The 25649-nt window shown below is 43.8% G+C and overlaps 2 protein-coding genes and 1 long non-coding RNA gene across 8 annotated transcripts in view; 2 read left to right on the forward strand and 1 right to left on the reverse strand.

The window, feature by feature from the left end:
- Positions 1-14705, forward strand: part of KIAA0100 (KIAA0100 ortholog) — a 28560-nt gene extending 13855 nt beyond the window's left edge. For 2 of the 6 annotated variants that reach the window (XM_035027718.1, XM_035027720.1), the window contains exons 24-39: positions 617-911; positions 3988-4145; positions 4425-4631; positions 8323-8422; positions 8635-8817; positions 9184-9305; positions 9783-9938; positions 10024-10145; positions 10841-11021; positions 11667-11753; positions 12161-12271; positions 12409-12544; positions 12649-12779; positions 12953-13054; positions 13349-13483; positions 14127-14704. In XM_035027718.1, the coding sequence (XP_034883609.1) occupies positions 617-911; positions 3988-4145; positions 4425-4631; positions 8323-8422; positions 8635-8817; positions 9184-9305; positions 9783-9938; positions 10024-10145; positions 10841-11021; positions 11667-11753; positions 12161-12271; positions 12409-12544; positions 12649-12779; positions 12953-13054; positions 13349-13483; positions 14127-14309 (2409 nt within the window). In that variant the 3' untranslated portion in view covers positions 14310-14704. Of the gene's footprint in view, positions 1-616; positions 912-3987; positions 4146-4424; positions 4632-8322; positions 8423-8634; positions 8818-9183; positions 9306-9523; positions 9613-9782; positions 9939-10023; positions 10146-10840; positions 11022-11666; positions 11754-12160; positions 12272-12392; positions 12545-12648; positions 12780-12952; positions 13055-13348; positions 13484-14126 lie in introns of those variants that run through there. The other 4 variants (XM_035027719.1, XM_035027722.1, XM_035027721.1 and 1 more) reach the window with 4 other exon arrangements.
- On the reverse strand, positions 9822-25641 carry LOC118025289. The gene is made up of 3 exons (XR_004683269.1): positions 25328-25641; positions 24877-25054; positions 9822-9908 (listed from the first exon to the last, which is right to left on the reverse strand). It is a non-coding gene; the product is annotated as an uncharacterized LOC118025289 (long non-coding RNA).
- Positions 15457-20844, forward strand: RSKR (ribosomal protein S6 kinase related). Its single transcript, XM_035027726.1, has 12 exons — positions 15457-15595; positions 15990-16235; positions 16328-16411; positions 16529-16597; positions 16956-17025; positions 17253-17357; positions 17535-17575; positions 17828-17855; positions 17966-18055; positions 18140-18228; positions 18352-18462; positions 18890-20844. The coding sequence occupies exons 1-12, from the start codon at positions 15539-15541 to the stop codon at positions 19109-19111; spliced, it is 1212 nt and encodes a 403-aa protein (XP_034883617.1). The 5' UTR covers positions 15457-15538; the 3' UTR covers positions 19112-20844.
- Positions 25642-25649: the final 8 nt, after the last annotated feature.

Raw genomic sequence — 25649 nt, forward strand, 5'->3', positions numbered from 1 at the left:
TTCCCCCAATTAAGGAAAGATTTTATGTTGAAATGTTTTTTTCTTTTTTTTTAATTAAGTAGGCTCCATGCCCAAGGTGGGGTTAGACTCACAACCCTGAGATCAAGAGTCCCATGCTCTACTGACTGAGATAGCTATATGTTGAAATTTTCTGAACCATTTAAAATATAGTGGATATAGTCTGAGTGTAGTCTAATGCACACATTAAGACCACTTAGTTTTTCTTTCTCCAGGGTCGTCTTATCTCTCCCAGAACAGATTTTTTTTTCCTTTTTAGGTGGGGGGGAGGGGCAGGAGGAGAGGGAGAGAGAGAATCTTTTTTTTTATATATATATTTGAGAGAGAGAGAATGAGTGAGAGCATGAGCAGGAGGAGGAGCAGAGGGAGAGGGAGAAGCAGACTCCCCGCCGAGCAGGGAGCCCAATGTGGGACTCGATACCAGGACCCTGGGATCATGACCTGAGCTGAAGGCAGACGCTTAACCGACTGAGCCACCCAGGCGCCCCAAGAATAGATTGCTTATTCAACAAGTTTGTTTTCTTGTCTCTACATTTGTGGTCCAGGAGATATTGTGGGAATTTCCATGCTACCTTGTGGTTCTTTACCTGTTTCTTAGGAGCTCTCTACTCGAGTTGGGGATCCCGCCTTTCATACACACCAGCTGCACTTGGTAGATTTACGGGCTTCCTGGACAACCACCAATCGGGACATTGCCTTTGGTTTATATGATGGCTATAAAAAGGCAGCAGTACTCAAACGTAATCTCTCTACTGAGGCCCTGAAGGGGTTAAAGATTGAACCCCAGATGCCAGCTAAAAAGCCAAAGCAGAGTGTTCTGACCAGTGTCCCAGCCCCACCTCCCGTCAACACTCCCAGCTTTAGTGGACAGCCTGATAAGGGGTCATCAGGAGGTAAGCTGGGGGAGATGAGACTTCATAGAGTTAGGTGTAGAATATGTACATGGGATTGGACAGGAAATGGGAAGGACTAAATCACAGATGTTCCATCTAGATGTAGAGATGAAAACCATTGTTTTTCCATATTAGGCCACCTCAGTCTTTTTTTTTTTTTTTTTTTTTAAGATTTTATTTATTTATTTGAGAGAGAGAGTGTGCAGGAGCTGAGGGGAGGGGCAAAGGGAGAGGGAGAAGCAGGCTCCGAGCAGGGAGCCTGATGCAGGACTCAGTCCCAGGACCCTGGGATCATGACCTGAGCTAAAGGCAGACGATTATCCAATTGAGCCACCCAGGCGCCCCAGCACTTCAGTCTTACATAGCAATGATATAGGCATTTAAAGGGTGTGATCCTGTGGCCAAAAGAAGAGGATCATGAAGAAGTGATAGGTCAAAACAGGATGAGTAAGGGAAAGAAGGGATTAAAGAATTGTTTTGTGGTTTGATGAATTTGTTCGGTCAACAAATATTGAGTACTTAACAGGCACAAAGCACTGCACTGGGTTCAGTGAGAAATAAAATGAAAGTCTACTTGCCGCAACAACTAGTTTATCATCTCTGGATGAGCTAAGATTAGTTCGTTCATTCACTCAACCACTCATTCATTCATAGATTCATTTTAGCTTATAGAGGATTTATAATGTGCCAGACATAACCCTAGACATTAGAGATATAAAGATGAGGGAAAACTCAGAAACTAGTAGGTAGACATGTAAATTATTATTTCATTATGAAAATGCTTTGTAAGAATGTTCAAGAAGAAAGTATTTAAATCAGCATAGGGAAGTCTAGAAAGGCTTCCCAGAAAAGATAGTTGAGATGGGTCTTAAAAGATGAATAAGAGTTCAACAGTCAAGGAGAAGGGAGAGGGCATTTTAGGGAGAGGGAATAATAAGTACAGAGGAATGCAAGTTCATGGTGAGTTCAAGAACAAGGTAAAAGTGACGTATGTCACAAGCGAGAAACGGAAGTATATGGGAGTTATTTTTTTTTAAGTTTTTATTTATTTATTTGACAGAGAGAGACACAGCGAGAGAGGGAACACAAGCAGGGGGAGTGGGAGAGGGAGAAGCAGGCCTCCCGCAGAGCAGGGATCCTGATGCGGGGCTCGATCCCAAGACCCTGGGATCATGACCTGAGCCGAAGCGAAGGCAGATGCTTAACGACAGAGCCTAACTGAGCCACCCAGGCGCCCCATATGGGAGTTCTTGACTGGAGTGAAAAAGAGGGAGTGCAATTAGGGAAAGGTTTATTGATGAAGTAGCATTTAAGCTGGACTTTGAAGGCTTAATATGGTTTGAACTTGTGGAAATGGGGAGGAAGGGCATTCAGGGCAGAGGGAATATCCTGAATAGGAGTAGAACTGGTAAAGCTCAGTATGTTCAAAGGAGAGCAAACAGTCTGTTTCAGTTGGCATAAAGAGTAGCTAAGATGAGGGGCGAGGGAAGATCCTAGAAAGGAAAGCTACACATGGACCATCAAAGGTCTTCATACAAGGCTAAGGAGGTTTTGGTTCTTACTCAGTAGACAGTGTGAACTACTGAGAAGGCTTTTGAATAGGGATGTGTCATCATTAGACTTAATTTTTAGGAAGATAAATCTGGCAGTGCTTTGGAGGAGGACTGGAGAGGAAGAAACTGGAGGTGGAGGGACAGATAAGGAAACTATTATGGCGTCCCAACAACATGTAATGGGGGCCTGAACTTGGTAGAGGCAGTGGGAATGGAGATGAGGGGATAGATAGAAATGTTACTTTGCATATGAAATGTGTGACATAAGTAGCATATCTAGGTAATGTCTAACAGCTGGAGATGAGATCTAGAAGCTTAGTACTAGAGCTGAAGATTTTGGGAGTTTCAGCAGAGAGCTAAGAGGTAAGGTCAAGGAGATAATAATAGTTGCTTACTGTGTGGCAGGTACTCTGCAAAATACTTCTGTATGTTGTTGCATTAAATTCTCTCAACAGGGGCACCTGGGTCGCTCAGTTGGTTGAGCAGCTGCCTTTGGCTCGGGTCATGATCCCAGGGTCCTGGGATCGAGCCCTGCATCGGGCTCCCTGCTCCGCGGGAAGCCTGCTTCTCCCTCTCCCACTCCCCCTGCTTGTGTTCTTTCTCTAGCTGTCTCTGTGTCTCTGTCAGTTAAATAAATAAATAAAATCTTAAAAAAAAAATTCAACAACCTTATGAGACAGTTATTGTTATTTTACAGACAAGGAAACTGAGACACAGGTTAAAGCAAGCTGCCAAAGGTCACAATCAAGAAACTGGCAGAGATAGGATCTTAAATATAGGCAGACTAGTCTGATTCTGGAGGCTGCTATTGAACATAACACACTGTTAGACAAACTCATTGGAAGAAAGAGGAAGAGAGGGGAACATGCTAAGGATAGACCTTAGGAGATACTTATTTTCTAAGACCTGGGAGAAAAAAATTTAGAGGCATAGTCAAAGGAAGCAGTAGAACTATGAGAACACAGTGGCACTGATGGCAAGGAAGTGGTTTCATGGGGGAAAGGAGTGGTCAACAAACATTTAAGATAATGTGAAGTGAAGATAAGGGAGAAAAAAGATCCTAGAATAATTCAGAGGTTGATATACCTAAGAGAAAAAAATGCTGCTAGTATTTTTTTTTTTTTTTTAAGATTTTATTTATTTGACAGAGAGAGCACAAGTGGGGGGGCGGTGGGGAGCGGCAGGCAAGCAAGGGGAGAGGGAGAAGCAGGCTCTCTGCTGAGCAGGGAGCCCGATGCAGGGCTCAATCCCAGAACCCTGGGATCATGACCTGAGCCGAAGGCAGTCCCTTATATAGCATTTCTAAGATTCTTTTGGGAATCTCTTTCTTCTGTTAAATTGAAGGGAAAATAAAATAACAACCTTTATTTTGCCCTCAGGGATCAAGGGGTGGCGTGGGTGAGCTGGAGTTGCAGATAGGAGAATGTGTTCTAGAGAAATTGAAGGAAGATCAGTTTGACCCTAGATGTGTTCTCTATCCCTTTGAGATTATGACTTTTTCCCACTTCCTGTTTCTCTGACAGGTGCCTACATGTTGCAGAAGCTGATTGAAGAGACAGATAGGTTTGTAGTGTTCACAGAAGAGGAGTCAGGTGTGAGTGACCAGTTGTGTGGCATTGCTGCCTGCCAGACGGATGACATATATAACCGAAACTGCCTTATTGAGCTGGTTAACTGCCAGGTAACTTTTCTTTACCAGAGCACCCCTACATTGGGCTAGATCATAATATGGGTTTGTTCACCTTCTCCCACCACCGAATAAGAATGAGCAGACAGAGCCTCAAAAAATTATTCCTTCCAGCAGGTATCCAGGATAATCACTTTCATGTCTAAAACCATAGCATTCACTCAGTAAGCCAGAATTAGAACCAGCTGTAGTCATTGGTACAATCCTTTCACTAACCTTCTCACCTTCCCTGGTGGCCCTTGTGCTGTGATTCTGCTTCTGTCTATGGTATAGATGGTTCTTCGTGGAGCAGAGACAGAAGGCTGTGTCATTGTGTCAGCTGCCAAAGCTCAGCTGCTGCAGTGCCAACATCATCCAGCTTGGTATGGTGACACGTTGAAGCAGAAGACATCCTGGACTTGCCTACTGGATGGCATGCAGTACTTTGCCACCACTGAAAGCAGCCCCACTGAGCAGGATGGCCGACAGCTCTGGTTAGAGGTTAGTCAGTGGGACTGGGAAGGCCCATTATAGTCCCAGTTTTCCATATTTGGCTCCTTCCGGCAGACTACTTGCAAGATTCTGGATAGTACCTGTTGCTACCAGCTTAATAGAATAATGAAGCTGGTGATACCTTGAATGTAGGAATTGTAGGCAGTCTCTGATTTGTGGTCTCTGAGCACGTAGTGCCTTTTTTTTTAATCTCTTGCTATTCTTTTTCCCTTTTTTTTTTTTTTTAAGATTTTATTTATTTGTCAGAGAATGAGCAGGGGGAGCAGCAGGCAGAGGGAGAAGTAGGCTCCCCGCTGAGCAAGGAGCCCGATGTGGGACTCGATCCTAGGATCCTGGGATCATGACCTGAGCTGAAGGCAGACGCTCAACCTACTGATCCACCCAGGCGTCCCTCTTGCTATTCTTTTTCATTGCAAAGGAAATTCTCAATTCCCAGCACTAGAATAAAGTAGGTTGGAACTTTTTTACTTTTGAGAAGATTGCTGACCCCTGCTAATAAAGCACACTAATCAGTGGGCAGCCAAGAAAACAGGCAGTAAGTTTGAGAACTTGAGATAAATTCTCTATCTGCTCTTTCTCTGATTTATGAAGATGGTCGATTGGTTATTTCAGCAAAGCAGTATGGTTGAATAGAAAGGTTGCTTGTCTAGGAGTCAGATGCCACCTTTGCTATTATAGTAGCCCTTGAGTGAGTCACCGTTATTTGTAAAATTGAGTTAATACTTCTCCCCTCACAAGATTATTGAAAGGATTAGTGAGAGTGCTTTGAAAAATACAAAGCTTCATTTAGATGGAAAATAATCATACCATTTTTAAAAAGTTGTTATGTGAGGGAAGGTCTAAATGTGTGTCAAGATAATGTTTTGTTAGATGGTGGAATTGTGAGCAGTTGGTAGGGACCAGGCTGTAGATTTTCTTTTCCGCTTAGTAAAACAATTTGCATTATAATTTCTAGGATATAATTTCATAATTACTGGGAGCTCTAATAGTTTATAAGATACCTAGCCAATATTCTGCATTGTTACTACTTGCACACGTGTGAGGTGTCCACATTGTGCTGGGCATGGTACCCCCAAATGAGTTACTGGATCCATGTACCTCTGTTAAGCACCAATAGGATAACTTCATTTGCCATCATACTCATGGGGGAAAAGCTAATCCCTCTTCCCTGATACTTCTTACCTCAACAGCCTTAGGGCTCAATCCAAGCAACCTCAGGTGTAATTACATCCAAGGTAATCATTTAATCAGATGTCAGGCCAAATAAGGGTCAGATTGTTGGTAATATGAGAGGTCATGTAATATATCATATTACAGCTGTGGTTCAAGCAAGCCATGTTCTTTACCAGTAGTCTCAGGAGGTAGGCACAGAAGATATTAACTACTCAGGCAGAGGTGGGCAGGATGAGCTATGCAAGATCTCTCTAGCATTTTCTGGGCCTCTCCTTCTCTTAGGCACGCCTTCTTTTGCATGTGAACCCTTTTTTCCCCCTTAGGCTGTGATATTAGCATTAGAATAGAATGTTTTTGGCTTAGATGGGAGGGACTTTGTGGTTTTTTTTTCTTTTAAGATTTTATTTATTTGAGAGAGAGGGAGAAAGTGTGCTTGCCTATGCACGGGTAGGGGCAGAGGGAGAGAGAATCTTGAGCAGACTGTGCTGAATGCCGACCCTGATGTGGGGCTCAATCCCACAACCCTGAAATCATGACCTGAGCTGAAACCAAGAGTCAGATGCTTAACCAACTGAGCCGCCCAGGAGCCCTGATACTAGCCATTTTGGTGTGAAGTGGTTTTGATTTGCATTACCCTGATGAATAGTGATGTTGAGCATCTTTCTATGTTTCTGTTAGCCATCTGTATGTCTTTTTTGGAAAAATGTCTACTCAGGTCCTCTGCCCATTTTTAAATTGGATTAGTGTTTTTTTGGTGTTGAGTTGTAGGAGTTCCTTACGTATCATTTGCAAATATCTTCTCCCATTCAGTAGGTTGCCTTTTCGTTTTGCTTATGGTTTCCTTCACTGAATTGGGAGGGGACTTTGATCTTGCCTTTCTTATGAATTTTTTTGTGACTTGGCAGATTTGCTTATGGTCTTCCCATATCACTCATTCTATTACCCATTTTGACTTCAGCTTAGTGGAGAGAGTCAAAAGAATTCATAACAACAGTGTCAGAGTGAAGACAGAAAACAGCAAGAATACAAACACATGAATATCAAAGTGGGTGGGAAAGTCATTGGTTTTGATGAAATCTTTTGTGCTTAACATGATTTGACTTTTCTTATGTGGTAAAATACATATAAAATTTACTGTTTTAACCATTTTTAAGTGTCAAGTTCAGTGGCGTTAAATACATTTATAATGTTGGGGCACCTGGGTGGCTCAGTTGGTTGAGCGACTGCCTTCGGCTCAGGTCATGATCCTGGAGTCCCGGGATTGAGTCCCGCATCGGGCTCCCTGCTCAGCGGGGAGCCTGCTTCTCCCTCTGACCCTCCCCCCTCTCATGTACTCTCTCTCTCTCATTCTCGCTCTCTCAAATAAATAAATCTTAAAAAAAATACATTTATAATGTTGTTCATCACTACCATCCATCTGCATGACTCTTCATCTTGTGAAACTGAAATTCTACCCATTAAACAATAACTCCCCACCTCCCCTTTCCAGTCCTTGACAACCACCATTGTACTTTCTCTGTCTCTATAATTTTGACAATTCTTAAGTACCTCATATACGTGGAATCATATAGCATTTGTCTTTTTGTGACTGGCTTATTTCACTTTCTATAATCTCTTCAAGGTTTATCTGTGTTGTATCTTTTTTTTTTTTTCTTAAGAGAGGGAAGGAGAGGGAGAAAGGGCGAGAGAAAGAGAGAGAGAGAGAGAGAGAGAGAGAGGCAGGCAGGGGGAGAGGCAGAGAATCTTAAGCAGGCTCTGTGTACAATGCAGAGCCCAATGCAGGGCTTTATCTCACAACCCTGAGATCATGACCTGAGCCAAAATCAAGTCAGATGCTTAACCAACTGAGCCACCCAGGCGCCCCTAGCATCTTCCTTTTTAAGAGTAATTCCACTGTGTATATATATATATACCACATATTGCTTATCCATTCATCTACCAATGGATATTTGGGTTGCTTCCATATTTTAGCTCTTGTGAATAAGGCCATATGAACATGGGTATACAAATCTTTTCCAGATCCTGCTTTCAGTTCTTTTGGGTATATATCCAGAAGTGGAATTGCTGGATCATATAGTAATTCTATTTTTAATTTTTTGAGGAATTGTGCTTGACATATTTGCCACAGTACCATTATACCATTTGACATACCCCCAGCAGTGCACAAGGGATCCAATTTCAGCATATCCTTGTCAACACCTGGTACTTTCTCTTTTTTTTTGATAGCCATCCTAATGGGTGTGAGGTAGGACAGGATTTAATTTTAACCTAGCTTGCTTTTCTGGCCTCAGGCCTGCAGGTCTGGCAAATGTGCATATAACTCATTTGGCTTTGGAGAATTTGGGTGGTTTGGGCCAGGAGAGAGTCATATATGTCTTCTACCCTGGGAGATCCCTCAAGCTATTCCAGGCAGTGGAAGTTTGGATAGTAAGTATAACTACTTGCATCATAGAGATCTGTGACCCAGTTGGCTAGGAGTTAAAGGTACCTGTATCTCTGTCTTCAGGTAAAGAATATCGAGGAGCACCGGCAGCGTAGTCTGGATTCTGTGCAGGAGCTGATGGAGAGCGGGCAGGCAGTGGGAGGCATGGTTACCACCACCACAGGTCAGCTCTCCCTTATTCTACATCATGTGGTTAGGAGCAGATGTGCATTTTCTTACATACTCTAAGATTAACATATGCTGGAGTAGGACCATTTTGTGTTAGGCTAGGTTGAAAACAAGTATCTGGAGTTCCCTAGACATCACACATAGCCAGAAGGCTCTTACAATACCTCTATTGAGAATGTCTCTTATCTCTTTCCCATCTCTTTCCAGATTGGAACCAGCCAGCTGAGGCGCAACAAGCCCAGCAAGTCCAGCGGATCATTTCACGCTGTAGCTGCCGAATGTACTATATTAGTTACAGCCATGACATTGATCCTGAGCTGGCAACTCAGATTAAACCACCTGAGGTCCATGAGAACCAGGAAAAGGAAGATCTCCTAAAGAAACAGGAAGGTATTCAGGGCTTGAAAGGCTTTTAGAAGGGGACTAGGGAACTTGTGAAAGTAGTTACTTTCTTAGTGCTTTTAAGTCAGTAGTGTTATTAGAAGTCCCACTGTGTACTGGCATTAATGGTTTCACTTTGCTCTGCATAATGTAAGTTCTGCTATAAGAGAATAAACTGTATTTTTGGAGGGAACTGGGATGAATGGGTATTATTTGATTCTAAAATAAGCAAACATATTTCTCCCGTGAGCATCTCTCACTAATCCGTTTCTATGGGGTTAACTAACAGGAATGGTTCCAAATACAGGTTAGAAGATGGGGTAGATATTTAGAGAGAACCTTGAGTTTCTTACTTGCCTGCTAACAATTACGTAGGGGCTGTGGATACCTTTACCCTTATTCATCATGAGCTGGAAATCTCCACCAACCCGGCTCAGTATGCCATGATCCTGGACATTGTCAACAACCTGCTGCTCCATGTAGAACCTAAGCGGAAGGTGAGCATGGGCCCTTATAGAATGCCAGTTAGCCTCACAGGAACCCACAGACCTTGTGCTTTATTCAGTGAGAAAAGTCATGCTTCAAACTGAAAAAGGACCTTGTGGTTGGTTATATCCTCTGTTAGTCAATAGCAGCTGTTGAAATTTCACTTATCTAGGAAAGGTCTGAGTGTTCCAGAGACTGTAGCGCTTGTTTACTTGGTTGTTTTTCTTAGTCAATTCTCAGTCACTTTGATACCTCTAAAAACAGTAAGTAGTCCCCACTATCACCTCCATCCCTACCCTGTGGGACTGGCTTACTGTGAAATCTTTACTACTTCTGCATGGGCCTGCCTCTTAGACTTGCTACTAATGGTGACAAATACAGGTAAGCTTTCCAGAAGAGATCATATTCCTTGTTACTTTCTCTGTTTCACTTTACTGCAGGACTTGTCTATTAAGAAATCTTGTTCATTTCCTTTTCCATTCATTCAGGAGCACAGTGAGAAGAAGCAGCGGGTGAGGTTCCAGCTTGAGATTTCTAGCAATCCTGAGGAACAGCGCAGCAGCATATTACATTTGCAGGAGGCTGTGCGGCAGCATGTGGCTCAGATACGGCAGCTGGAAAAGCAGATATATTCTATTATGAAGGTAGTTACCAGGGCAGTCTGAGGAGAGGGTCTTCTCCTAGGACAAAGGAGCTCTCCTCTCAGTTTCTCCTGCCCTGGCTCCCTAGTCTTTGCAGGATGACAGCAAGAACGAGAACCTGCTTGACCTGAACCAAAAGCTTCAGTTGCAGCTAAACCAGGAGAAGGCCAATCTACAGCTAGAAAGCGAAGAGCTTAATATCCTCATCAGGTGCCACAGCATTCTTTCTCTGCCTTTCCCAGTGCCCCAGCTAGGGTTGATTTCTCTTCCTTGCCCGTGTTATGATAGTCTTTGGGTCTAGTGTGCATCATCAAAGGCTGATGTAGATTTGGGTACTTCCTGAATGAGCCTAGCTGGACTTGGCCAAAAGACTGAGAATAGAAGAGCCCTTCCTTTGGCTCTTCATTAGAGTACCTCCTAGGAAAGGAGAAAGCCAGATAGTTTGGAAAGATCACTTTTGTGGTCTTGCTACATGCAGGTGAACTGAAAATAAAAGGTCTTGAAGTTGATCAGTAAGGAGCACCATTGCAGATACAATTGTAGGGGTTTGTTAGTGGGCAGAGACTACTTTATTAGCTGTGGGGGCTGCCTGGCTGGCTCAGTCAGTAGAGCATGCCACTCTTGATCTCAGGATCATGAGTTCAAGCCCCACGTTGGGTGTAGAGCTTACTTTAAAAAAAAAAAAAAAAAAAAGGCAGCAGCAGCCGTGGAACTAAAAGATGGGATTTATTCTCCCAGGCCCCAGGTGTGGGAGCAATGAATCTAGTGGAAAAAATGTAGGGAATACCTGTTCCAAAATAGGTCCATCTCTGGGTTTACTTCCTGCATCATTCTAGAGCATCCCACCCCACCCTAACCCAAATGCTGTTACCCTTATTGGCTTTGGTCTTCCTGTCCATTTACAGGTGTTTTAAGGACTTCCAGTTGCAACAGGCCAATAAGATGGAGTTGCGAAAGCAACAAGAAGATGTGAGTGTGGTACGTCGCACTGAGTTTTACTTTGCTCAGGCACGATGGCGCTTGACAGAGGAAGATGGACAGCTAGGAATTGCTGAACTGGAGCTGCAGCGGTTCCTCTACAGCAAGGTATCGGGTATATACAGTCATACAAAGGCAGCTGTATTGAGAGGCACTGACCTATCTCAGGAGTCTTAACTTACAGAAAGAGATACAAACAGACTAATTATTATATGATTACTGATGACGGTGTTGATGATGATAGACATTAGCATAGTTCCCCTTAGAACAATCGTTTGTAGTATGAAATAACACAGATCTAGATGAGCTTGATCAAATGCTTCTTTCATTGAATAAGATTATCCCTAGAAATATGGCCCAGAGGGAAGTAATCTTCCAAGTCCAGCTTGGAATAAAACTTAATTCTATACTGACATTCAGCTTTCCTGCAATAAATAGCCAATGGCATGGAGGAGAATACATGATTCATTATTCCACACCCTTTCCCTCTGGGAGTTTGGAAATATGTGAGACCATTTCTGAATATCACAGTGACTGGGAAGTGCTACTGGCACTCAGTGCCCTCGCCAGTAGTGCCCATGAGAAACACTGGATTAAAGGTTGAATTGATTGTATGAAATTGAAAGGGATACCAAAGGTTGGGATTAAACATATGGAGAACCTGAAAATAGGACATGTAGCAATTCTCTAGCAAGCTCCTGAGAAAGGCTTATTATAGCATATGGGGTCGGGGGGTGGGAAATCTTTTTATAGGTGAATAAGTCTGATGACACAGCAGAACATCTTCTGGAGTTGGGCTGGTTCACTATGAACAACCTTCTCCCCAATGCGGTCTATAAGGCAAGTCTTATTTCCCCATTCCTGCCCCATTCTCATGCTTCCTAACACAGGGCATTTGTAAGATTTCACTTATTTCAGAGAGAGAGAATGAGAGAGAGGAGGGGCAGAGGGAGAGGAAAAGAGAGAATCCCAACCAGACTCTGTGATCAGCATGGAGCCTGACACAGGGCTAGATCTTATGACCCTGAGATCGTGACCTGAGCGGAAATCAAGAGTTGGATGCTTAACTAAGCCACCCAGCCACCCCCTAACACAGGGCATTTGTAAGGGCCCTTCCACATAAATCCAGTGTGGGAAGCAGTGTGGTGATCTGAGAGGTTGAAAGCTTGCTCAGCTTAGCAAGACCATTGCTTTTCCTCCTAGTCTGAATGGATTTGAAAGTTGATTTATCACTCTTTATCCTATAGGTAGTCCTGCGGCCCCAGAGCTCCTGCCAGTCTGGGCGACAGCTGGCCCTCCGCCTCTTCAGCAAAGTCCGGCCCCCTGTTGGGGGTATTTCTGTTAAGGAACACTTTGAGGTTAGTATACAGTCCTTTGGGAATCCAGAAACAAAGGGCAGTCAAAAGCTATCTGTGTTATTATGCTACATTAGGGGTAGGTAAACTGAGGGATGATGTCTGAGCTTAATTGCTTCTTCAGCCTTTTTCCTCTTTAGGTAAATGTGGTGCCTCTCACCATCCAGCTGACACACCAGTTCTTCCATAGAATAATGGGTTTTTTCTTTCCTGGCCGAAGTGTGGAAGATGATGAGGTTGGAGATGAAGAAGATAAGTCCAAACTGGTGACTACTGGTGAGAACTTTTATGGTGGAGCTCCAGAAGACTGGGGTAGCAGCCCCAGAGATAGCTAAAGCTTCAGAAAGAGGATAGCAGCTGGTATTCTTGCTTTTTCATAGGAATACCAGTGGTGAAGCCTCGGCAGCTGATTGCAACAGATGATGCAGCACCACTGGGCCCTGGAAAGGGTGTGGCACAAGGCTTAAATCGGAGTTCTGGCGTCAGGAGGTCATTTCGGAAAGTACCTGAGGTACCACACATGCCCCTGATGATGGAGAGATGGGAGAGTCCTGGGGTTCTCTGTTTGGCCCAGCAGGGGATTTCTTCATTCTTTTCCAGGGATGAAAGGAGATGGAGATGTTTGGGGTCCTAAGTTTCTTCTGGTGGTTTCAGGGACTCACACTCCTTTCCTGCCTTTCCTAGCACCCTGTGGATGATATTGACAAGATGAAAGAGCGAGCTGCCATGAACAACTCCTTCATCTACATAAAGATTCCACAGGTTCCTCTGTGTGTCAGCTACAAGGTCTGCTCCTCCCTAGTACTTTCTAGAACAGCGTGGGAAGGGAACCAGATAAGACCAGAGATTAAAGTTAGACACAGCAGTCTAGTTTGTGAAGCTGGTATGTGGGGGTAATCTGTTCCCTCTGCTGCCTTCAGGAATCAATACCATTACAGGATGAGGTAAAAGGGAAATCAGTATCTGTAAACTGCTGCTGTAGGAAAGCACTAAACTTGGACTCAGGTATTGCTTGAACTAAAAATGGCAGCTGATACATCTTTTGATTCTTCTTTTCTCTCCCCTCCCCCCACCTTGCAGGGTGAGAAGAACAGTGTGGACTGGGGTGACCTTAACCTGGTGCTGCCCTGTCTGGAGTACCACAACAATACATGGACATGGCTAGACTTTGCCATGGCTGTCAAGAGGGACAGCCGCAAAGCCCTGGTTGCCCAGGTATCCCAGCAGAGTTCGTGGCTGTTTGGTTAGCAGGGGCTGGCAAACAGATCCTGTGCTCAGGTGCATTTCATCCTAGGACATATGTAGGACAAGCAGCCTTGGAGATGGGCAGCTGAATGAAATGAACAACTTATATCCCTACCCTCTCCATGACTTTGGTCAGATGATTAAATTAGATGTTTACTGAGTATTTCATATATGTTAACAGTTGATTTTTAGGAAACTGAGGGCTGACACAACTTCAGTTCAGAATGGGTTCTTTTTTTTTTTTTTTTTTTTAAGATTTTATTTATTTGACAGAGAGAGACACAGCGAGAGAGGGAACACAAGCAGGGGGAGCGGGAGAGGGAGAAGCAGGCTCCCTGCTGAGCAGGGAGCCCGATGTGGGCTCGATCCCAGGACCCTGAGATCATGACCTGAGCCAAAGGCTCAGCTTAACGACTGAGCCACCCAGGCACCCCCAGAATGGGTTCTAATTAGACTGTAAGCTTCTTGAAAGCAGAGATCGTTTTATAATTTGAATTGCCCCACTGTGTCTTCATGTAAGCTTAATAAATCTTTATTGACTTGGTTCACATTGATTTATTCTGCCTGTACCACTAATATTTACCTTCCTTTTTACTTCTCTCTAACCTATCAGGTAATCAAAGAGAAGTTAAGGCTGAAACCTGCAACAGGGTCTGAGGTCCGGGGAAAGCTAGAAACTAAATCAGACCTCAACATGCAACAGCAGGAAGAGGAGGAGAAAGCCCGGCTCCTCATCGGTTTAAGTGTGGGCAACAAGAACCCTGGCAAGAAGTCCATCTTTGGCAGGCGCAAGTGATCCAGCATCCAAGAGTGGCTGCAGTACAGGATCTGACTCTGGCTCAGGCCCCAGGGACTTGTGGGGTGGGAGGCATTTCCCTTTACCTATCAGGATTTGTTGGGGGTCAGGAGCCCACAGGGTACTGTGGAGAGGGGCACTGCTCTTTTAGCAGCTGGCCTGTTCCTGCAGAATACAGTGGATAATAATGCTGAGTTCTACCTCGCACTGATCAGCAGGCCAAGGCCCAGAGAGGCGTCAAGAGAGCAAGACCCAGGGAATGGGCCCAGGATCAGGATCTGGTTCAACTGGGGCTAACTGAAAGGGTGGGAGGGAGAGTTCTGATCAAGTGTGATAAATTTTTATAGACCTATATATAAATATATACATATATATTTCTTTTTTTTTTTAAGATTTTATTTATTTGAGAGAGAGAGAATGAGAGAGAGAGCACACGAGAGAGGGGAGGGTCAGAGGGAGAAGCAGACCCCCTGCTGAGCAAGGAGCCCCACATGGGGCTCGATCCCGGGACTCCAGGATCATGACCTGAGCCGAAGGCAGTCGCTTAACCAACTGAGCCACCCAGGCACCCTATACATATATATTTCTAAGTGTAACTGCTCTCCCTCTGTGCTAGAAAGTTGAGGGGAGGAGCCGATCTCCTATTCCTCATTCCACTGCCTTGTATGAGAGGTATATTAGGGTTCTGGGGGGGGAATCAGCCCCTTCTCAATCTGTGCCAAGTTCACTTGGGAAGATGGCAATAGATGCCAGGGCTGGCCATGGGTCCCCTTGGGGTATGCCCTGAAGAATGGTAAGAAAACGACTTAAAGAGGAAAAAATACATATTTTAAATTTGATTTTTTTTTTTTTGGTGTGTTAAGTGCATGGGTTTCAACCTGTCCCTACCTCCCTATCAACCCAAGACATATCCTCTAGCTACCACTCTAATGAGTATGGCCTTTTCCCTCCTCTGTGAAACTATATCACAGATACTTCCCAGCTCTGGTTTGACACTGGCCTCCTAATAGGTCTCTGCACATTTTAGTGCTGGCTATGAGCCTATTCATAACTGGGGTGGGGGGATAGGATTTGGGGATAAGGGTGGGGTTTGGCTGCATCAACTTGTATCTCTAGTCATGAACGGCAAGAAGAGGCGGGGCTCATGTGTAATGTAGCATCAGGGGCAGGAGTTGCTTATGTAACTGGGACAGCAGATTTAGCAGGAGGAGAGGAGGCAGAGGCTTTGGATGGGAACAGTAAGCTGTCGGCAGGGGCAACATGGCCCAGTGGCTGCTTCTCATAAGGTAGGCTGTGGGGCTCTGGCCGCCTGTTTAGGGGAGGTTAAGGGGGCATGGTCTTAAGGCCTGGGAACTGACTGGTGAGGAGAATGTTAGTGATGCCCACTGTGGAGGTGGAACAGGAGGCTATGCTGTGAAAATATCCCAACCCCATACCAAGAGGCACAGGCTGAATCTCCGATGCCTCAAAGGGAAAATGTCCAAATACTGCTTTCCTAGAGGATCTGAATCATATCCAGGAAATCTAGGCCTTGGCCCAAAGCAAGGGTAATGGCAATTTTGCCTGGTGCTCAAAAATGTATCCCTAAGGTTGCGACTTGAGGGTATGCTTTCTGAGATGGGCAGAACTTGTAATGCCTCAAGGGCAGAGGTTTAGAGTGGCTCCCTTGGTTCTCAGCAGGGTGGCAACATCCGGGGTCCCTGGGTCCGAGGCTGGAAGAGCCTCTGGTCAGGTGTGGGGACTACCAGGTCAGGTGTGGAAGAGCTGTGGGGACTACGGGGGCATCAGTGCCTACACCAGGAGCCCCTGGAGCCGGCCCTGTTGCTAACAGAGAAGCCTCTGTCTGAGTGGCCAGTGCCTCAGTTCGTCAACCTTTTTCTGCCGGAGTTTCCCATTAGGCCCCTTAAGGGGCATCACCAGCTGAAGGTAAGTCAGTCCCTGGAAGGGGTCTCAGTCTTGGGGAGACATCTAGAAATGGCCAGAGTTTCAATTATGCTATTCTCCATTTCTCTGTACAGATTTTAGGCCTTGTGGCTAAAGGCTCCTTCGGAACAGTTCTCAAGGTGATAGACTGTGGCCAGAAAGCAGTATTTGCAGTGAAGGTAGGGACCTAGGTACTCTTCCACATCATTCTCTAGTCCCTGCCTCGAATCTTGGTTCTATAAAGGTTTGGTAGGCATAAACAACCTGTAGGAGTCATCACTCCTCTCCTTTTACAGGTGTTGCCCAAGGTAAAGGTCCTACAGAGGGACATCCTGAGGCAGTGCAAAGAGGAGGTTAGCATCCAGGTATGCACAGAGCCCAGGAATGGATCCTAGGAAGAACTAAACCACAGGTGGCAACTGTCCTGCTCTTCCTGGTTCTGCCCCCCCCCCCCCCCCTCTGCTTCAACCAAAGTAGATCCTGGAAAAGTAGTTATCAGCAGTTAATTCTAGGTCCTTCCATGGAAATCTCTCCAGCATGTCCTGGTGTGTTCCTCAGTATCATGCTGGTTTTGAGATTACCAGGCAGGCAGTCCCTACTTAGTTCACCTGAACTGAGAGGTGGGGCAGCAGCTCCTTTTCTGCATAACTAGGTAAATCCTGACTTCTTGGCTCCCTTGATCCTCAATGACCTCTTTCCTAACTTTGTTTTCTTCATTCCTAGCGACAGATCAACCATCCTTTTGTACACGGTTTGGGGGACAGCTGGCAGGGAAAACGGCACCTCTTCATTAGTGAGTGACTGGCCTCTCATTTCCAAGAATCCTTCTATTGTACTCCCCACCTGAGATTATCCATCCCTTTGGCTTGTTTTCCCTTTGCTCTTTCCCTTCTCAGAGCACTTCTCTCCCCAAAAAGGAGAGGGAACAACGGGTGGCATCAGTTTGGGCAAGAGGCCTAAAATGCCTTGAGCTCAGGCACAGTAACCCCAAATATTGCCTAGGCTTCTGATACTTTGCAGTGTGCAGCTACTGCAGTACAGACCTTTACTCCCTGTGGTCCTCTGTTGGCTGCTTTGCTGAGGCCTCCATCCGCCTCTTTGCTGCTGAACTGGTTCTGGTGCTGTGTAAGTGAAATAAGAATGGTAATGGAAATGAGGGAAGAATTAAGAGGGAGGGGCAGAGAGAAGAGATTTGATATTAACTCTGGAGGTCAAAGAACAGGGATAGGAATGGGATGGGAACTACCAGGGAATCTGGAAAGACAGGAGAGCTTTAGCACACCCCATACTTGTCATCCACAGGCTATCTCCATGATTTGGGCATCATCCATCGAGATGTGAAGGTAGAGTTAAGTGCTTTTTTCTTTGTCTGAAGTGGGGCCTCAGTAAGAAGTTCCAACAGGTCTAAGAAGGCAGTGGGGAGCTGAGAACAGCTGACCTTGGGGCCCTCAGGAGTGCTAAGGATTTGGGCAAGGGCCATCAAAGTATAGGCCTGAATGATGAATAGGGCGTCTTCCTCAGCTGGGAGGTATACATGATGAAAGAAGGTTGAAAGGAAGAGGATGACTAATAACTTACCACCTGTGATTTTTCAGATGGAGAATATCCTTCTGGATGAACGAGGTAAGTCCTTTTCTTTTCCTAGCCCCAGAATGAGAGGACCCTCAGTTTGGGAAGGAGTCATGGCTGCTGAGGGGAGGAACAGAGTGGTGCTGTTGCCTTCTCTTTCACAGGCCATCTGAAACTGACAGACTTTGGTCTGTCCCGCCACCTGGCCCAGGGAACCCGAGCCTATACTATCTGTGGCACTCTTCAATACATGGGTGAGACAGGTGCTAAAGCTGGCGGGTAAACAATGGCAGGAATCTAGCCAATTGATGTCAATGACAACTGTCTTTCAAATCTAGCCCCAGAGGTCCTGAGTGGAGGGCCTTACAACCATGCTGCTGATTGGTGGTCCCTGGGTGTCTTGCTTTTCTCTCTGGCAGCTGGGAAGGTGAGAGAATGGTAGGGATGTTGGGCAGAGAGAGGAGCTTTGTCCTGTAGTGGGAAGAAGACCTTAGGAAATCTTGCCTCATTCCTACCAAGCAATGACACCGCCCCCCCCCCCCCAACTCAGTTCCCAGTGGCTGCAGAGAGAGATCATGTGGCCATGTTGGCAAGTGTGACCCACTATGATTTTGAGATCCCGGCTTCTCTTAACCAGGGGCTCTCACTCCTGCTCCATGAGGTAAGGGTGAACACTAGTTTCCTTCTTGACTACCAAACCATTCTCTCTCTCCTTTCCCTATCACTGAAGTGTTATTTCCCCATGTCTCTAATAATCTGGCTGGGATGGGGGTGTGCTCCAACTTGATCAAGTACCACCTCACCACTTGCCCTCTAACCAGCACTTTAAATTTCAGTTCTGAGTTCCCCAGCCTTCAAATATCCTCCCCATCCATACCAGGTCACTTCTGAGAGAGGGCCAGTGCTACTGTCTTACCAACACAGCACCTTTATTCCCACCTTTGCCCCCAAATTAGCCTGTTTCTCTCTCTTTCAGATCTTTAGGATTCTTCCTGCCCTCCACAGCTTCATGAACTTCTTTTCCAGCTTTTCTGTTTAGCCCCCTTCCTATCCCAGTCCCTCATCCTTCATGATCTATTTGCCTTCAGCTCTTATGCCAGAATCCCCTCCATCGTCTGCGTTACTTGCATCACTTCCAGGTCCACCCTTTCTTTCGGGGTGTGGCCTTTGACCCAGAGCTCCTACGGAAGCAGCCAGTGAACTTTGTCATGGAGACACAAGCTACCCAGCCCAGTCCATCGGAGTCCATGCTTTTCAAGGATTTTGACTGTAACCTGGAGTCCTACCTGGTCCATCCCAGCCTTGCTTGAGCCCCTCTACTGTAGATTTGGGCCCATCTGGGAACCTGAGAATTTCCTCTACTGCCAACTCAGTATGACCACTTTGATGATCCAGTTTGTTTTTAATGTGTAGCCTCTTACCATTCTGTTCTACTTGTTGGGCCAGAGTTCAAATCTTGCCCCCCCCCCCCCCACGAATACAACCCACCTCTCAATTCAACATGTCAGATCAGAGTGTTGACCTTTTCCTTTGCTTCATTTCTCCAATGCTCATACCCTGAAGCTTTCAGCCAGAGGCTTATTCTACTTTTCCCATTCCTTGTCTCTCTGCTATATTTCCTTTTTTTTTTTTTAATTTATTAGAGGGGGGAGGGGCAGAAGGAGACAGAATCTTAATCAGGCTCCATGCCCAATGCAGAGCCTGATGCGGGGCTCAGTCTCACAACCCTGAGATCATGATCTGAGCCGAAATAAGGAGTCGGATGCTTAAATGACTGAGCCACCCAGGTGCCCCTGCCATATTTCCTTTCTTGAGCAATAATGACACTGCATGGGGTCTCAAGGTGCTATATATGTGTTTTTAATAGGCTTGTTAGAAGCAGTATGAATGTTTTTCAAAGGTCTCATAAGCTGGCATTTTAACCCCTAAATATGCAGCTAAAACGTACCATCTGGGGGCTCAAAGCCAGTCTGTAATAAATCTAATTTTTAAAAATTTCAAAAGTGAATCTAATAGCCTAATGTGAGGAAAGGAACTGAAACAAATGTGGGTTAAATGCCTTTTCTAGGGCTGATAGGGATAGCTATTGAATTTTTTTCCAAAACAAAATCTCTTCAAAAGACAAGATTCTTAAACTGATCATTTCCCTAGATAGCCTAGGATTCAGTTTCTGATGGGCAAACCAAGGGATTAAGAGGCATGACATCAGCCTTAAGATTTAAGGTTAGATGTATTTCAAGAACCTTTTCCTTTAGTAAGGAAAATCATCTGGACCTTAAATTTGTATATATTTCTGGCCTTTACTGACTTCTTTTCATTTTTCTTTAACTGCTCAAAACCTTCATTAAAAAAATATTTATTTATGTATTTAAGTAATCTCTACACCCAATGTGGGGCTCAAACTCACAACCCCGAGATCAAGAGTCGCATGCTCTTCTGACTGAGCCAGCCAGGAGCCCTTCAAAATGTTCATTTTTATTATTCTTCAGTTATTTCTGATCTCTCTTTGCAGACCAAAGAGAGTCTGGAACACCCTGTATACTTGTGTTTATTAATTCTGTTCCCTGGATTAAGCCAGATTTTCCCTGTACATAGCTGGCATTTTATTGGCCTCTGCAAAATTGCTTTTTCTGGATTGTACTTTGGCAATCTGTAGGAAAATCCCTATGAAATTTAATTGCTATGGATATATTGTGAAGGGTGTTCATTACAATTCATAATGTTCTGTATAAGGATGCATGGGAGAAATTTCCCCTGGACCCAGCTGTGCTTTTCCTGAATCGCTGTTTGGTTTTACCTTAAAGACACTAAATATTCAACAGACTGTATTTTTCTCTTCATATCAATGCTAGGCCACTTAGAGCCTAATTTGCAGTCCACTTCCAGCAAGTGTTTAGGACTTCATGTTGTATATTTTGTATGCTAGCCACATTCTTGATTCCATCTTCCTTTTCTACCTTTATTTTCTTTTTATTATCTGCATCTTTGCAAGCCTTTTTGGAACAAGGCTGGGATATACATGAATAAATAAATGTAACATTAATCCTTTTGATTATCTCATTTGTTTCTCTTTAGATACTTTTTTAGCTTTACATTTTTTTTTTTTAAAGTTGTAGTGACCAGAACTGCATATTGGATAAAAACTCTGAATACTAGAAATAGGAATTAATGGTTTCTAAAGTAATTAAGAGTATTAGACTGGTGCTTAGATCCACCAATAACTATCTCAGAGTCTTTACACAAGTTATTTTAACTTCTCTGGATCTTAGTTTCCTATATATAGAAATGAGGGGGTTATAATCACTGGTTCTCGGTTGTCGGCGGGGGGCTTTAGAGTTCTGTGATGCTTTTTTAAAGGGCAGATGTAGATGATTTTATGATACTGGTCCAGTGTCTGGTCCAGTGTTAATTAATATTCAGGTCACCTAACATTATTATATAGTCTCTCTGGTCACAGCAGCATATTGGGTTAAGGTCTTTTGGATATGGCTGACATGTCACTAGGGTCCCTTTCTTAGGAAATATTAGGTAGCTTTGGGACCATAATCATGTAAGTGTAACTTGAATCATTTATCAAATGTGGACATTTTTAATGTACTCTATTCATAATCAGTGGGGCACTATAGCAGTGATTCTCAGGGTAGAGTAGAGGGGGTGACCGAAAATCAATGTTTCAGAAAGTATAATTTGAAAAAGCCCCATCTTCACCCCTCAGTTTTGATATGTTCATCCCTGGAAGGCATTCTTTCCTGCCATCCTCCACCCCCATTTAGAATCACTGACCTATAAATATAATACCTTTTATTTATCCACATGAAATTCACTTAAAAATACTTTTATATACAACCTGATCTCTTTTAAGTTTAACTCTATGCTTTTTCATTACCTAGAAGAAATCAGATATACGTATCAGTATGGATATTTTATGCTCTACTCCCTTCTAACTTTTCTAAGAATGTAAGATCAGTCTTAACACCAATGCTTATATTCTTCTAGAAAAGTGTCTTTGTAGTTCTACTCATTGTTTCTTACATCTGAGTTTCTTTACCATATATCAATTTGTTCATTTGTTCATTAATTTAGCAAATTGGTAATCACAATTCCTTAGTTACTTCTTTAAATAGAGTCTTCAATGTAAAAATCATGTCAAAGCTTTTTCAAAATAAAATCATACTCACTGCATTATTAATCCTGTTACGAGCTGAATTGTGTCTCCACTGCACTCCCCCTCCCTGCTTTCATACGTTGAAGTCCTAACCCCCAGTACTTCAGAATGTGACTGTATTTGAAGATAGTCTTTAAAGACGTAATTAAGTTAAAATGAGGTCATGTGGGTTGGCCCTAATCCAATGATTGGTGTCCTTATAAAGAAGAAATTAGGACACAGATACACAGAGGGAAGACCAAGTGAAGATACAGGGAGACAACAGCTATCTACAAGCCAATGGGAAAGCCTCAGAAGAAACCAACTCTGTTGACACCTTGATCTCAGACTTCTAGCCTCCACAATTGTGAGAAAATAAATTTCTGTTGTTTGCACCACCTAGTCTGTGGTACTTTGCTATAGCAACCCTAGCAAACTAATACAACTGCTATGATGAGTTCTAATAGATTAATCGGAATGATTATTTACAAAACATGCTACCTTACTCCCTATAGTTTGGTTTTGCTTATATTCTGTGAACATATTATTTCCATGAGTTTTGCGGTTTATGGAGCCCCACTGATTAGCAGTTGTCACACTGCCTCCTTTGTTCAGTACTCCCATCATACACATCATACACACATACATCATTCATTGTAGCAGGGCTACTAATTCCACAGTTTCATCCTTGAATTCACTTAGAACTGCCTGGTGCATATGTCTCAGAGTTGCTGATTTGGGTTACATATTTGGATTTTTACAAAATAAGTAATCTCTAATCCTAAAATTAAAAATTACAAGTGTTGGGGTACCTGGCTGGTTCAGTTGGTAGAGCATGCAACTCTTGATCTTGGGATTGTAAATTCGAGCCCCACGTTAAGCATAGAGATTACTTAAAAAAAAAAAATACAAGTGTTTTGAAATATTTGGACCCCTATTTCATAGCATATACAAAACTTAATTCCAGATACATTAAGAATTTAAATGTGATTGTCAAAACATTAAAAATTTTAGAACATTTGGGAGATTAGATCTACAATCAAGGGGTGGAGGAGATACCTAAACCAAGACAAAATGAAAGCACTATAAAAGAAAAACATATTTACATAAAAATTTGAAGAATGACTCAATCAAGATGCTCTTAAACAACTCGACCGCATAAAAGTCTTATATGGGGACCCTTGGGTGGCTCAGTCGGTTAAACATCGGACTTCGGCCCAGGTCATGATCCCAGGATCCTGGGATCGAGTCCCACATCGGGCTCCCCCTATTTGTGCTCTCTCTCTGATAAATAAAATCTTTAAAAGTCTTATATGTAGGGGCAAAGATACCATTAATAAAGTCAATGGACAAAAACAGCTAAAAAAATTTGTATTGTGATGACAGTTAAGGTCTATCACACAAAACCTTACAAATTAGAGAAAAAATATTTTTTAAAAAACGGCAAGGAATATGAAGTGATAATTAATTACATCTGTATCAGTTGACGTAGAAGGCTCTATACAAGGGGCACCTGGCTGGCTCAGTTGTAGAGCATGCCACTCTTGATCTTGGGGTTATGAGTTCAAGCCCCATGTTGGGAGTAGTTTACTTTAAAAAAAAAGGCTCTGTACAAGACATTGAATGAGGAAGAAAAAAATGCAGAAGTGTAAGAAATGATGCCATTTTTGTAAAGAACTCAATGCCTTCTTCCCCTTCATGTGTGAGAGAACGTGAAAAAAATGGAAGGGAGAAAGGAGTAAGTACAAGTGGAGGAAAAAAAAAAAAGACACTAGCCCTCAATCCAAGAGACCCCATTTGACATATTAATTTTGGGGAGAAAAATGTGTGTGTAAATAGACATACAGAATCTGTGTATGTGTATGCATATGTTACAAAGGTGTACACACTATTGAGTACCTCAGGCAGGGAGAATGGAGGGGGGACGCTTTGCCTTTAATACATTTTTGCACTGCATTGTTTCACTTGCAATAACAGGTATCTATTATTTTTATAATTTGAAAAACACCAAATTTTAAAAATTATGCAAAATAACACCAACAAACATTCTATTTATGTTACCTATTTATAATGGTATTTTCCCACTCATCCACCCTTCCATATCCTTCCTGCTTTGCTACTGGAAGCACCATATCGTTTTGGCTACTCACTAGCATCTGACATACCAACTGCAACAAGGACTAAGCATTCCAATTCACACATTTCTATGATACAAGTTTTTACCAGTAGCACTTAGTTTAGTTTTGTTTGTTTCTGCCACTCCCCACCCTTGTTTTATTTGTTGAATCTTTTTAATTGACCAGAAGTACATACACCTTGGGATACCCTCTGCTGAGTCTTGGGAAACCCCATGCTCAAGTTTGTGCTCTTACATGGTCTTTCTTCCAGTTTTCCATTCAAGCAACTGTTATCCATAGTGCCTGCCGGCTGGGACTGTTATGTTTCTAGAGCAGTGCTGTCCCATAGAAGTACAAGGTAAGCCCCATAAGTCATTTTAAATTTGCTAGTAGCCACATTGAAAAGGTAAAAAGAAACAGGTGAAATTAATTTTAATATATTTTACTTAACCTAATATACCTGAAATATAACTTCAACATGTAATCAAGATTTAAAAATTATTTTATATTCTTTTTTCCATACAAAGTCTTTGAAATCCAGTTCGTATTTTACACCTATAATACATCTCAATTTGGACTAGCCACAGTTGAAGTGCTCAGTAATCACATGTGGCTAGTGGCCATGATATCAGACCACAGGAGCTCATCACCTGAGAGCTCATCACCTGAGAGCCCTACAGTTAGTTCAGGACAGATTATAGTTCCTCCTCTTTGCATGATTTCCTTTTCCAAATTCATTAAGACTTCAGAGTGTAAATAAGGTACAGTGAGTGTTGCAATGAACACACTTTTATCACAAACTCTAAATACTTACCGTTAGGCTGTTTCCAAAAATCAATTCCACCTTCAATAGCTGACTTCTCACGGAGGGTATTCAAGCCCACAGGAGAATACAGTCCTGTAGTTAGTTGGTGGTATGGGTTGAAATCTCGACTCTGCCATTTACTACCGGCGGGGTATTGGGCCAGTTTCATTAGGACTCAGTTTCTTGTCTGCAAAAGGGTGATATTTACAGCACCTACTTCACAGGTCCTTAGGAGGATTAGAGGAGTTAATACAGATAAAGTATTTGGAACAGTGCCAGATACCTAATAGATGTTTAATACTTGTTAGAGGTCGTTCCCGTAAACTTGTAGCAGGCCCTGAGGTAAGTCTCAGGAAAACACGAGAAATTCCCAAGAGGCTAAATTCCAGCTCAGGCCACCCCCAACGCAGGGCCTACGCGAGCCGACCCACCAAGCCTCGTTACAAAACGCTCCACTCACCTCTCCCTTCCGCGCTCTTTCCGGTCAACGCTGGGGCGCCAGGTAACTAAGGCAAACCTGCGGAGACACCTGAGGCCAGGCAACCGAGACAACTTTTCTGACAGGGTCTGAGGGTCGTCCACTGGGAGCGGGAGGGACAGACTTCTTGACTCTCCAGCTACCTGGGTACCTGTCCCGAGGTGAGGCCACAAACCGGCCTCGGGCCCGGGACGCTTGCAGCCCTCCAGCCCCCTCCTGCGCTGGCGGCGGTGGGGCTGTCGGTCGAGAGAGCTCGCGCGACCCGCGGGCCAGTGGGGGCGGGGCCTCTAGTCCCCGCCCCCTG

Source organism: Mirounga leonina, unplaced genomic scaffold (assembly GCF_011800145.1).
Source record: "Mirounga leonina isolate KUSES-001 unplaced genomic scaffold, KU_Mleo_1.0 Mir_200, whole genome shotgun sequence".
In the NCBI taxonomy this organism is placed as follows: Eukaryota; Metazoa; Chordata; class Mammalia; order Carnivora; family Phocidae; genus Mirounga; species Mirounga leonina.